Source organism: Acomys minous, assembly GCF_964271855.1.
Source record: "Acomys minous genome assembly, chromosome: 7".
NCBI classification, from domain to species: domain Eukaryota; kingdom Metazoa; phylum Chordata; class Mammalia; order Rodentia; family Muridae; genus Acomys; species Acomys minous.
This window is the reverse complement of record NC_140488.1, coordinates 51,342,864-51,355,837: the sequence shown is the minus strand read 5'-3', so window position 1 is coordinate 51,355,837 and position 12,974 is coordinate 51,342,864. Positions and strand designations below refer to the sequence as shown.

At 45.6% G+C, this 12,974-nt stretch overlaps 1 protein-coding gene across 4 annotated transcripts in view; it reads right to left on the bottom strand.

Annotated features, from left to right (window-relative positions):
• PCDH19 (protocadherin 19) overlaps positions 1-12,527 on the bottom strand; it is a 105,056-nt gene extending 92,529 nt beyond the window's left edge. For 2 of the 4 annotated variants that reach the window (XM_084790144.1, XM_084790145.1), the window contains exons 1-2: positions 8,658-11,438; positions 4,702-5,029 (exon numbers count right to left, since the gene is read on the bottom strand). In XM_084790144.1, the coding sequence (XP_084646270.1) occupies positions 4,702-5,029; positions 8,658-10,804 (2,475 nt within the window). In that variant the 5' untranslated portion in view covers positions 10,805-11,438. Of the gene's footprint in view, positions 1-4,701; positions 5,030-5,705; positions 5,847-8,657 lie in introns of all 4 variants that reach the window. The other 2 variants (XM_084790143.1, XM_084790142.1) reach the window with 2 other exon arrangements.
• Between the last annotated feature and the right edge of the window lie 447 nt (positions 12,528-12,974).

Genomic DNA, 12,974 nt, shown 5'->3' with positions numbered 1-12,974 from the left:
CTACTTATAAAGCTGTTGCACAAACAACTGGAGTAAAACACACACATACACACACACACACACACACACACACACACACACACACATGAACAAATGTTTCATATCAAAAATGCTACAGTTTGCCAGCAAATGGTTTCAAGTAAAAACATAAAGAGAAAATTCAAGATTGAGGGTAAGCCAAAACAGAAATCCCTTGCATCTATGTAGACGTTCTAGAAGTTCCTCCCTACTATCCCTCATGCAGAACAGAGTCAGCTCCAAATCATTGAGCATCAGAAACTAAAAATTGAAGAAGAAGAAGAAGAAGAAGAAGAAGAAGAAGAAGAAGAAGAAGAAGAAGAAGAAGAAGAAGAAGAAAGTCTCACAAAAGGTTAAATGTATTTGGACCACTTCACCCATCCTGGAAATGAAAAGAAACAGACTCGACCCAAATCTCCACTCTTCATAGGAAAAAACGTAAGTTCTATTTGTGACATTTAATGACCAGAGCCCCTCCCTACTGACCAAAGGGGCAATACAAGAATACTAATATACAAAGGAATCACATTTTCTAGAACCCAGTAACACCCACTATTCATGCTTCTAGTCACATAATATCAGAAGTTTAAAGAAAAAATGTGACACACTAAGGAATTCTCAGAATAAAATCCAGATATTTTCAGAAAAATACTAGCAAGCCTAATATCTTTCTTCTTTTCAATCTCTTTTTCTTCTGTTCTCTCTCTCTCTCTCTCTCTCTCTCTCTCTCTCTCTCTCTCTCTCTCTTACACACACACACACACACACACACACACACACACACACACACACACTGCATTCATACATAAAGCCTACAAACTAAATAAACTAGGATGCCAAAGAATGTGAATCCAAGTTAAACTATTTAAAAGGTACAAGGCATCACGGATTCTACAAAATCCTTCTGCAAACATAAAGACACCTTCCACGTTACCTTCTCATATTTGTATACAAAACCATAAAATTACCATAGCTGACATCTCAAGCAACAGCAGAGGACAGGAAAATATTCACATCTGGTTCTACAGGAGGCTATCTCTGCAGTACAAGAAGTTAAATTCCAATTTTCTAGATCAGTGCTCCATGCTCTTTACCTAACCTACCTAACCACATTCAAAGCCATGCTCCCATGACCTTTGACCTGATCTAATTGGAAGGAAACTAGGTTTATATAGGCTAAGGGTAATTAGTGGTAGAGCACTTGACTAGTATACACTTAGCTCTTGCTTTGAGCCCTACCACCTAAACAAAAGATACCTTCAATTCAGAACCAAGCCTAGCTAGCTCAGCAGCAAATTTACATTAAAATAATATCTGGGTTGCCTTGAAAGAAGAAATACTAACTAGCATACAAAGGAAGGGGTAACTAAAGCTATCTTTGTGTTGCCTCCTTGGCAGCTGAATCCTTTGAATGTTCTTGGCTCCCTAGCTAGACTGTGAACACTCTGAGGGCAAAAGTTCCTTTCCTCTTATACATATTTGGAATCTCTACACAACCTGCTACATAGCTGGGAGCATTAAGCATTATAAAAAACACTTGATGGTTTAATTAATATACTGCAGTGGTGATACGTTTCAAAGTCAAGTGCAGTTGAAACAAGGGGTAAGCACAGTAGATCTGAGTCTACTTACTTGTGTAATTACTATTTCAAATAATCCCTATCACTGTACAAATAATAAAAGGAGTGTGTGCCATAAAAGGTACCACAGCAGGAGAATATAATGTGTAGCGACCTTTGGTCCCAATCTGAAGAGTAAGAATGTCGAATATGCTTAGGAAAGGGACACCATCCAGAACTGAAACTGTGTTATTTGTCTGTTTCTCTTAAGCTCTCTGATGTCAAAGACCAAGTGTTTTATCTTTGCATCACTAGCAAATAGCAGATACAGTGTTTGCCACATTCTAACCATGCAATAAATGCTAGTAGGTTGAGTTAAGAACAAATGAAAAGTGGTTTCATGAAATAACATAAAGGATAAATTTAATGTCATAATACGACTTAAGAGAAATTTCCGTAGAATCGCCTACTTACTACATCATAGCACGTATCATTTGCAGCAGTATAAGTGCTTCATATGTGAATTATTTCTTGGATGGATTAGTATGAGTATAAAGGTGGGAAATACACCAGAACATTATTACTCTAGGAATCCTACTGCACAATATAGTAACATTTAGCATCCTATATTGAAAACTACTTGTTTATATGTGAGCCTCATTTTAGAATATGCATTCATTGCATTTTCATTTTTATGTATTTATTTTTTGTGTCTGAAACTACAGACCCTAGAGCAGTACCTCACAAGAAACACTCAACAAATATCAGTTGAATAAACACATCAATCATTCCTATTCTTCCGTAGGTCATACCAAATCTAAGCAGTCTATGCCATCAATGTGCAGGGGCTTATGGTATGAAAGAAAAGTAAAAGTGTCATTTTCTCTATCCAAAATATCTTGATGGATGCTTGACTATGAACTTTCCAAAACTATTTACTGGAAATACATATGTAACCTCAGACTAACCCTACATGCCAGAAGGGTGCAATTTTTTTTTTTTTTGACAAAGGGGATATCTAGCTTTGAGAGTCAGAGAAAGCAGCATAACTGAGCCTTTAGCTTTCTGAAATTCTTTGTTTTACCCTGGCCTTAGAAGAAACCCAGAAAAGACACCAATGATATTAGGTGAACCAAGTAACCTTCTGCTTCTTGCACATATTCAGTAGACAACATGGCTCCTTTTTCTAAGGAAATTGAATTGATAGTAAAATGATCACCAAATCTTCAGGATTCTATATTTTTCTCCATCACCCCAAGCAATAACAGACCAGCAATCAAATTTGCAATATTCACATTTTTCATTTTCATTATTCAACAATCACTATGAGTCAATAGTCGGGTTACACCATCTTGTAGTATTATCTACATAGAGCTAGCCTGAATTCCTATTTGGTTATAGAGACTGGAGAGACATATTCAAGTGACTAGCCCATTGCTAATGGTGATTCTCCAGTTTTCAAGTAAAACAATGCTCTCTATTTTTAGGGACAATTATAAATCACATACACTCTTTACAATTCATAATGTTTTATTTTTTTCTTAGAAAAACTTCCTGAAATAGATGTACCCACTTTTTTAGATGAGGAAACAGAGACTCGGAGAGGTCTCATAGTAAAAGGTGACTCCTGGATTCAAAATCATGGTCCATTTGATTCTACTACAAACCCTTACCTTTTTATCTCTATTGCTGAACTATTAGTGGTCCACTGAATCTCTCCAAGCAGTCTATGAGGCTCTAGCGATATTATGGGTTCTTAATACTTAGAACTGAGTTTTCATGGCACAGCACTATGCTTTGAATAACTCTGTATTCATAGAGTTATGTACTTAAAATTCTGGTCCTTTTGTTGACAGCAGAATATTATAAGTTGCTCAGTAAAAATACTGCTTTTTCCATGCTATTAATTCTGGTAGGAATTATTTTCCAGGAACTAGGAGACACAGGGAAACAATGTAAATGGTCCTAAGCACCCTTTACCTTACAAAACTGAAACAACCACTATGAGTCCATCTTATGTTCCCATGATTGCCTAGGTATGTCAGTCTAAAACATTTCTAAAGGCAGGATGTACTACTCAAACACTTAAGAAGTGTGATGTGCTGTCTGAGTCTGAGCAAGTTCCTTGGCATCTCTAAACCTTTGTTTCATCTTCCACCAAAGAGAAATATATTAAGATGTCTGTTTATGAGTTTATAATGAGATGGTGCTTGTGAATGTACCCTGAAAAACTGTTGAAGTGCACTTGAAATCTGCAGAATAGCTTTCATAGTGACTAGGTAGAAAGTATATCTCCCAGTGTATTAAATTTCCAATCAAAGAGGGACTTAAGCAATTCACAGAAAATGAGATCAACTTAATAACTTGTTTATAGCCTTCTACTGGCCCACTCCCTCTATCGTCATTATTAACACAGGCATATCACCCTACTGCCCAAAATAATTCAACAACCAACAGACATTTGACCATATTGTGCTTTGTAAAATGTCTCCATGAAAACGGCCAAACTGAAGGGAAACAGTTAATTCACATACATGGCTACTTCATACAATATTCATATTAGTGGCAGTTTCAACCTCCTCAACTGTCAAACAAAATTCCAGAACTGCTAAGAGCCAACACTGTGACTTTTTAAACATTATTGCTTGTGTTTTATTAGCCATAATGCCAGCAAGATAGATGGCAGAGAACAGTAGTGTGAGAAGAAAAAAACAAAATGGGGAGTGGCTTTTAGGATTCTGAACCACAAGAGGAAAGTGGAATTGAAGCATTAGAGGGATTCACTCATTTTCAACACTGCTTGGCAACCATAAGCTGCTTTAGTCTCCAAGCTGGTAACACTGGCTTTTGAGCATGCATAGCTGGCTGCAACAGGTGAAACCATCTCTTAGTATGTTAGGACATTATGAAGGCATGTCAAGGCTCAGATCATTTGAGTTCAGACTCCCAACACCACCCCTTACACAAATGTTGAATCACTATTTGTCCCACAAAGCACTATCAGTAAAATGCAGAGTGTGAAAATGAGCTTAGACAAGGGATGTGCCCCCAGAATGGCCTATGGTATAGCAAGCAGCTCCAGAAGTTCTGGGAAGACCTCACAGGACCACTCAGCTGCACTCACCTCAGGCAGGGGCACACCATTGATGATCAGATCTGGCTGCTGGGGACCCTGGCTGTTGAAGGAATGATGGTAGATATGGTTGGCGGTGGTGTTGCGGGTGTTCTGGCTCTCCACATTCAGGAAAGTGCTCTCAGAGCGTCGGCAGCCCAGGGGCAGTGTCTGCTGGTGGTAGTCGAAGTAGTTGAGGGAGGAAGTAAGAGAGGAGCAACTGACAACATTCATCTTGTCTGTCTCCTCCACATCCCGAGGTACAAGACGGATGTCATTCTTACTAATTTTTTTCTTCTTACTTGATTTCTTTTGATGCCCATAGGAGTACTCAGCGATTCTATGTGACAGAAAAGGCAGCATGAATAGAACACCTTCCCAGACCATGCACTGATGAAGAAACATTAAGCACCCCAGAGGGTTGCACCCCATCTCTGCTTCAGCTCCTTATTCTGATGCATTACATCATCGGGTTTCTCCCTGTGCTTTTTGCATGCGAAAAACCAACTGAGGGCCATGAAGTGTTCATATTAAACTTACTAACCTCCCACCAACCCCTCCCACAGAAATTTTTATATATTAGATTTGGAATTTTTCATTGTGAGTGGCCAGTAAGCAAGGGTGGGGGTGGGGAAAGTCGAGCCTATGGGAGAGAGCAAGAAAATGCTCAAATCTGAAGCTTCTCTGGAACCTAGAGGAAGTACTGGGTAAAGTAAAAAAGTAAGTGCCAATTTAACAGGAAAGAAGAAAGAGGGAATTAAGAAAAGCTCTTGCCAATGCCTCCAGGAATTTGTAACTTGGCAAACACCATGGAGCAGCTTCCTCTGTGATTAAACTTATCACTCTTAAACTAGGGTTGAGGTTCAGACCTTGTCCTCCAGTAGCTCCTAGCTTGGCTCATCCACACCCTCCTCCCTGCCCTAGCCCAGCTCCCTTCTACTTTCCACCCTTCCCCCTCCTCTCCTAGAGAAATCTGATAGCCAAACCCATTTGAAAGAGGGGAAATGCCTTTTTACCTCTTTCCCCTTAGGCTCACTTTCTCCTCTGCCTTTTTGTCTTGCTCCTCGCTAATGGGAGAAACCGAGATGCAATGCAGACACTTGCTGTTTTGTCCTTTTATAAAACAGCCGAGGAGACAAGTGATGGTTAAACAATTACTGCAAAGGAATTTAAAGGTTAGTGCATTCAGCATCCTTCTCCATTCAGGTGTACCTACAAGCAGCTGTGCTGCAACTGGAACATAAAAAGCTCAATTTAATTAACACTGACACAGACCGAGGAACGTGCAGAAAAGACACCAAGCATTCAGAGACTTGTCAAAAGAAATACATAAAAATGTAGCCAGATTCTCAATGTCATGAATTACTTTGCACATAATGATTTCAGCTTATTGTTTGAGAATTCAATCTCTAAGTAATAACCAGCAAAACAATAAGGTTAATAAATAATACAGGTTGGACTTTACAAGTGAAAGAGTGTATCTGTGTTCTCACTTGACAAAGCTAGTTGTCAGAATACAAAAAGGGAGCTCAATTCAAGCAGCAATTGCAGATCATCTCACAAGCCTCATAAATTAATGCATTTCAGGAAGAGGTCCTGCAGAAGCAAAGAACTAGAAAACCCTGCCTAATCACAAAGAAAGATAGGCTTCTGCTGAACTTTAGGATTCTAAGAAGTCTGAGCAGATGGGGAGTTTGCATATCTATCCATTTCTACCAAGGCAAATTATTGCTTTGTCCCTGGGATCTACCTAGAGCTAAGCAATTTATTTCACCTCACCTTTTTTGCTCTCTGCCCAGTCTGACTTGAAATGATGGCAAATTGATGATACAGAGGCCAAGGGGCAGATAGAATCCCCCTAAATCTCAGGGCCAGGGTTACATTTCTTTTCTGATCTGCTTACTGAATCAATGGGAAGTTCTAATCATTTTGTTTACCCATGATGGGTAAGTTTGGCAGTGCCCCATCCAATTATTCAGTGGAGGCATTCATTGCTTGGCCCATTCTGTATTGACCAATTATTTAATTAAACTATACTTCATTAATCGTGAGCCATCACAGGAAAGAGTACTTTACAAAATACACATTTGGGTGAAGTTGGAGAGCACTGAGATTTGCACTTTTTCCCCAATTCAAATGCTCTCTTTCCTGTTTAATGATGTCCCTGGCAAGCTCTCAGAAAGAGCTCTTACTTCTAGTCATACATCACCAAGAAGTGGCAAAGCCTTCAATATCTTTATTTCAAGCTGATTTCTTTTTCATCATGGGAAGGGTCTTAGGCATTTACTTTATGCTGAGAAAATGGCTTAAAAAGAATCCCCTTTATCATTATCTCCATATAAATAAAATGTTATTGAGTCTGCATTTTCTCCTCTAAAAATCACCACTGGCATTCACAGGTTTCAAAGGTAAGAGCAATATTAATTTCCATTTCTCCCATCTCAAGTGACTTGGTACTGAAGGGAAGAAAAGACATGGCCATTTCACTAGTAACAGGATTAAAGCATTTATGAGGCATTGCAGCTGCTCTTTTATGGCACCTGATTGATATTCATGTGTGGTTAGCATTTGTCTACTAACTTGTGTAATGCAGAGAATAGTAAAAGGGAAACAATAATTGCATGGCTGTTACATATTCAGGGAGCTCTGATTCACAGAAGTGTGTATTTCAGATGGTGTCAGATACACATCGGACCTACAGGAACATATTTTGACTGATTAACATGCAAGCACAGATGGTATAAGATACAGTAGATGTGTAGGTGTGTTGAAAGCACACACAAGCACACACACCTTAGCTAGAAATAGCAGCATCATTCATTTTCAGCAAAGTAAAAAAAATAAAAATAACTCTTTTTTCAACTGTTTCGATGAGACACTGCTGGAAAAAAAGAATTATGTGATTATCCTAAGTAGGATTCTAGAAATTCTTAGACTTATTTTTTCTATCAAATTGCAAGGAAGTCTTCAGCAAGCACCTCTAATGTGTAAATCAAGACTTTAAAAATATAACATTACATGCCATTCAAGTTTCTACATTTCCCTCCTCTCTTATTTTTCTTCTCCTTATTTCCCCACCCCCACACACATCCTACACACACTTCAGAGAAACTGTAACACAATATCCCATAGTGACATCCACTGGTAGGGACCAGATCTTAATGCCACAGCACAGTCTTACATTAGAGGAAAGCTTAGCCAGCTCCAGAAGATTGCTATTTTACTGAAACATCTGGATGCAAAGTCTTGTCTTTCATTGGGATGTTTGGTCTTCACACACCAACCAAGCAGATATTTGAAAACATACAGATACTTGACAGAATTTTACTTTGGATAGCCAGATGTCTGGGAACTAGATACAAAACAAGCCAAGAACACACTAAAAACCACTAACGACCTGCTTCCCTACACACTGCTTTCTCTCTTCCTCCTACTGTTTCCCATCATAAATACTCACTCCCAGCACTCCATGGAGTGTAACCCTACAGCAGGACAAGACAGCTGTCGGTACTCCATCTCCTTTCCGGTTTTGTCTGCAAAACACTGTGCTCCAGGAAACCAAGCTCTCAAACCATGATCTGTAGAACTTTCTCGAAAAATATGAAAATCTGTCTCTCTTTAGCTCTCCCTCCTTGATTCTCCCTCCCTCCTCCTCTCATTTTTTCCCCCTTAACTTCACTGGAGACAGCTGTGCAAATTTTAAAATGATAATTGCTTTTCTGCTCATCATCATTATGTGACAGAATCCATTCAAACAGTAAATGATTGTCTTCCAGCAAATTGTCAGATCAAAAGAATTGATCAACTTGGACTGTCACAAACTTTTCACCCTCCACAAAGACGAACCGTGAGTTATGCTGCATGCATTTAAGTGGGAAACAAAAGCACTGAGGGTTTTACACAGACACAAAAACACATATCTTACTCATTCAAAACACAGAAGAAAAGAGAAAAAAAGTTGGCTCTACCTGCAGTTGTAGGTCCGGATCTCTTTGTTGTCACGCTTGCACTTGATTGCCACGAAGATCATAGTGACAAAGAGAATGCCGGCAATAGAGCCCAGAGCAATAATGAAAATCAGGGATAAGTTCACAGAGCCCATTGACTCTTGGGCATCAAGAGCTGGGGACAGGTAGATTAGTACAAGGGCAGAGGCAGAAAGAGATGTCTTGCCATGGTCATGGGCTACCACTATAAGCTCATAGGAAGCCTTGGAGTTCTCATTAAAGGTGCGAGTTGTTCTGACTTCTCCGTTGACCTGATCTATTTCAAAGAAACCTCGGTCACCTTCTGTCATGTCATAGGTGACTCGGCCATTTTCGCCTTCGTCGTAATCGTCTGCCTTAACTACAGTCACCAAGTAGCCAATGCCAGAGTTTCGAGGAATGTAGACCTCAGCAGTGCCATTGATCAGAGGTGGGGCGGTGATGACTGGGGTATTGTCATTGACGTCGAGGATAATGACCCTCACTGTGGCGTTGCTTTGCAGCGAGGGCAAGCCGCCATCCTTGGCCAGCACCTTGAATTCAAATGCTTTGGTCTGTTCATGGTTAAAGGATCGTAGCGCATATATATCACCAGAGTTGGGATTGATGGAGACATAGGTGAAGACGGGCATGTCTCGCACCTGTGATGGCACAATTTGGTAGGAGACGCTGCCATTGAGACCCAAGTCAGGGTCGCGGGCGGACACAGAGAGCAGATAGGCTCCAGGAGTGTTGTTCTCCTGCACAATGACTTGATAGTAAGGCTTGGAGAAGTGTGGGTGGTTGTCATTCTCATCAGTGATGCGCACAGTAAAAGACTTGGCACTTTGCAGCATAGGCACACCGCTGTCTCGAGCCTGAATCGTAAGATTGTACTGGTCATGCTGCTCGCGATCCAGCCTTCCATCAACAAGGATAGTGGAGAAGCTCTCATACTCCTGCAGCCTAAAAGGGACATTGCCCAGCAAGCGGCACTGCACACGTCCATTGAGACCAGAGTCGCGATCAGATACCCGAACCAGGGCAATCACATAGCCCGGGGGGGCGCTCTCGCTCACCTCCACAAGCTCGCTATTGACCGACAGTAGGTTGATAATTGGCGGGTTGTCATTAGTGTCCAGCACGCTCACCGTGACTTTGCAGTGTGCAGGGATAGAGTTGGGCCCCAGGTCCTTGGCTTGCACATCCAGTTCATACACGTGGCCCTCTTCATAGTCTAGCGCACCGGTGACAGTGACCAGGCCGCTGTGTGGGTCAATTTGGAAGAGTTCACGTGTGCGGTCATTGACATAGCCATAGAAAGAGTAGACCACCTGGCCGTTGGTGCCCTCATCTGGATCGCTGGCATTGAGGCGGATGACCGGTGTATTGGGTGGTGAGTTTTCAGGCACACTCACTGAGTAGGTGGACTCGCCAAACACTGGGTTGTTGTCGTTGGAGTCTGTCACCTTGATGCTGAGGCCAACTGTGCCTAAGTGTGGTGGGTCGCCTCCATCTAGCGCAGTAATGCGAAAGCTGTAGTGTGACTGTGTCTCCCGGTCCAGGCTCTTCTCCACCACTAGTTCAGCAAAGCGCGAACCATCACCCCGCGTCTTTATCTCCAGGCCAAAAAGCTCATTGGGCGTGAGCTCGTAGGTCTGCACACCAAAGCTGCCTGAGTCCGGATCATAAGCACTGTCCAGTGGGATACGCGTGCCGGGGCTGGCTGCCTCAGAGATCTCCAGCTCTATCTGTGCGGCCGGAAAACTGGGAGCATTGTCGTTCAGGTCCTTGATCTCGACCTTAATCACACAAATCTCCATTGAGCTGGACATGACCTCTAGTGAGATGATACACTTGGGGCTCTGGCGGCACAGCAGGTCTCGGTCAATCTTCTGCTTGGTGACCAATAGGCCTGAGCTGGGGTTGATGTCCACCAGGTGCGGAGCGGAGTTGGACACCACGCGGAATGCAGAAGCCTGTCGGGGATCCAAAGCGAAGCCCGCCTCCCGCGCGTCCTTGGCCACATTAGCTATCACCGTCCCGGCGCGCTGCTCCTCTTCTACCGAGTATTTAAGGTTAATCAGGGCGGCTGCCTGTGTCCACAGCACGGCCAGCAGCAGTAGCACCGGCAGTAGGAGAGACTCCATGGCTGCGCGGGGCTCTGCCTGGCCTCGCCTCTCCACACCCCTCCGAGGCCGACGCCGCCGGCGATCCAGCTTCCCGCCGGCTCGGGCCGCCTGTTGCGCGCGTCCCGTGGCCCCGGAGGCCCCGGGAGGAGTCCCGCCCAGGGCGGCCCGGAGGCGCACGGGATGAACCCGCGCAGGCTCCAATGCTGAGGTTGCAGTGGACTCGGCAGAGGCTCTCTGGGGGCCCGGGGGCTCCGAGGGGCCGAGGGAGCACCGCGCGGCCCCGAGCCCCCTCCCTCCAGCCCGGCTACTCAGTTTTCCCCCTTCAAAGTTAGCCGGGCGCGACTGGCTGCAGCGGCGCAGGGCTGCGGGTCTAGTGGCGCTCGCACGCCCCAGACGGCCACAAGCGGCAGAGTTGGGACGGTATTTGGGGCGCGGACGCGGAAGGCTGTGGGGGCGCAGCCTTTCAGGCACTGCGCGACCCGCCGCAGCGCACCGGCACTGGGGCAGGCGAGCGCGTAGTCTGTGCACCTGGCATGCGCAAGGACCTCCCCCCAGCGCGCCCAGCTCACTGCGGAGGGAGCTCCCGCCCGGTACGCACCCTCCGGGTTCCAGGGGGGCCACTCTGGCCTCTCTGAGTCCTGTTGGGGATAAAGGGGGGGATCACGGGCAGAAGTCTGAGTTGCTGGCAAGGTCCGTGGATTCCCAAGGATTTGGCTGAGCTCTAGGGCTGTCCCGGGGCGGGCAGAGGAAGGGGGGAGGGGAGAGATGCGAGAGTGCTCTCTGGCGCTGAGGTTGGCGTCCGAGGGCGTGGGGGGCGCGTCTGCCCAGGATCCGAGGTGGGCGCTGGGTTCTTCCCACAGAGCGGTTGAGGGTCTGCGGGCGTTTGTAGCTCAGAAATCAAAGTTACCAACGCAGCCCTGGCCTCCGCCTTAAGTTTATGAAAATGGGAAGATGGCAATTTGTCCAAGAAAAGCAAAGTCCTGCTCTTTCCAATTCCCCGGGATGGAGGGAGGTAGGGGGGAAATGGGAAGGTGAAGAAGGGAAGCTACTACAGTACCGGCCAGGAGAGGCGGGGCTGCAGTCGCGGGCACCCGGGCTTCTTCGTTTCCCTAGGTTTGGGCTGGGGTGTTGCTCCAGGGACCGCAGCCGCTGCCACTGCCGCTGCCGCCGCCGCCGCTGCTGCTGCTGCCGCCGCCGCCGCCGCCCCCGCCGCCGCAGAAAGCCCTCTTTAGTTCAGGCTCAGGTCGCTGGGTTCTGCCTCAACTGCTGCCAGGGTCCAGAGGTTCTGTCGCCTCCAAAGTTTACTTGCCGGAGCGTCTGGATCCCATCCTCCAAGAGAAGCGCCCTGCTTAGGGCTTTCTCCCTCCCCAGCGCTAGCGCGCTAGGGAGATCTGTCTCTCTGTGTCGGGCTGTGCGTGGATGTGCGAAAGGGAGGAAGAGTGTGTGTGGATGGGAAGTGTGAGTGTGGAGTATGAGAGAGCAGGAAGAAATGGGTTTGGGGTGGGAGGTTTCAGATCTCAGACGAATTGGCTCAGCTGGAAAGCCAGGGAGGACACCGCGCCAAGGGCCCGCGAGGGGCTAGGGAAGTGGATGCCAATGCCCCCCGAGAAAGCCAAACATGGTGAGCGGTAGCCGGGGCTGCGGTCTGCACCCGCTCCTCTATCTCTCCTCTGAGCCAGCCGCCGCCGCTACTGCTGCTCTTGCTGCTCCTCCTCCCGCTGCCGCAAACTACTGGCCACAGAGTCTGGAGAGAGCCGGAGAGAGCCCGAGCTGCCGAGCCTGGCTACGCCAGGCACTAGCCAATCAGCGCGCCGCCCAGCGGGCTCCAGTCTTGGGGCGGGACCACAGCCTAGGGTGGGGGGAGGGGGAGGCGGGGCCAAGCGGAAACTTACACACCGGCCCAACCGAGTTGAGTTCCCCTGGCCTGCAAAGCCCCTGCGGGAGTGGGGGGGTGGGGATGGGGGTCGGGGGCGGAGAGAACCTGACTGGCGCAGGACGAGCACAGTTGAGAAGGAAGGGTAAGCTGGACTTGAGGTGTGCTGCCCTTGAAGCTGAGTCCACCTATGAACTGAGCATTTTTGCATCTCTTGTTTTCAGTGATTACAGAAAAAAGATGAGGATTTGATTTTTATTTTGTGGTTTATTTCACTCACGTATCTTCATATCTTAAATGCAATTTTCTCTCCTG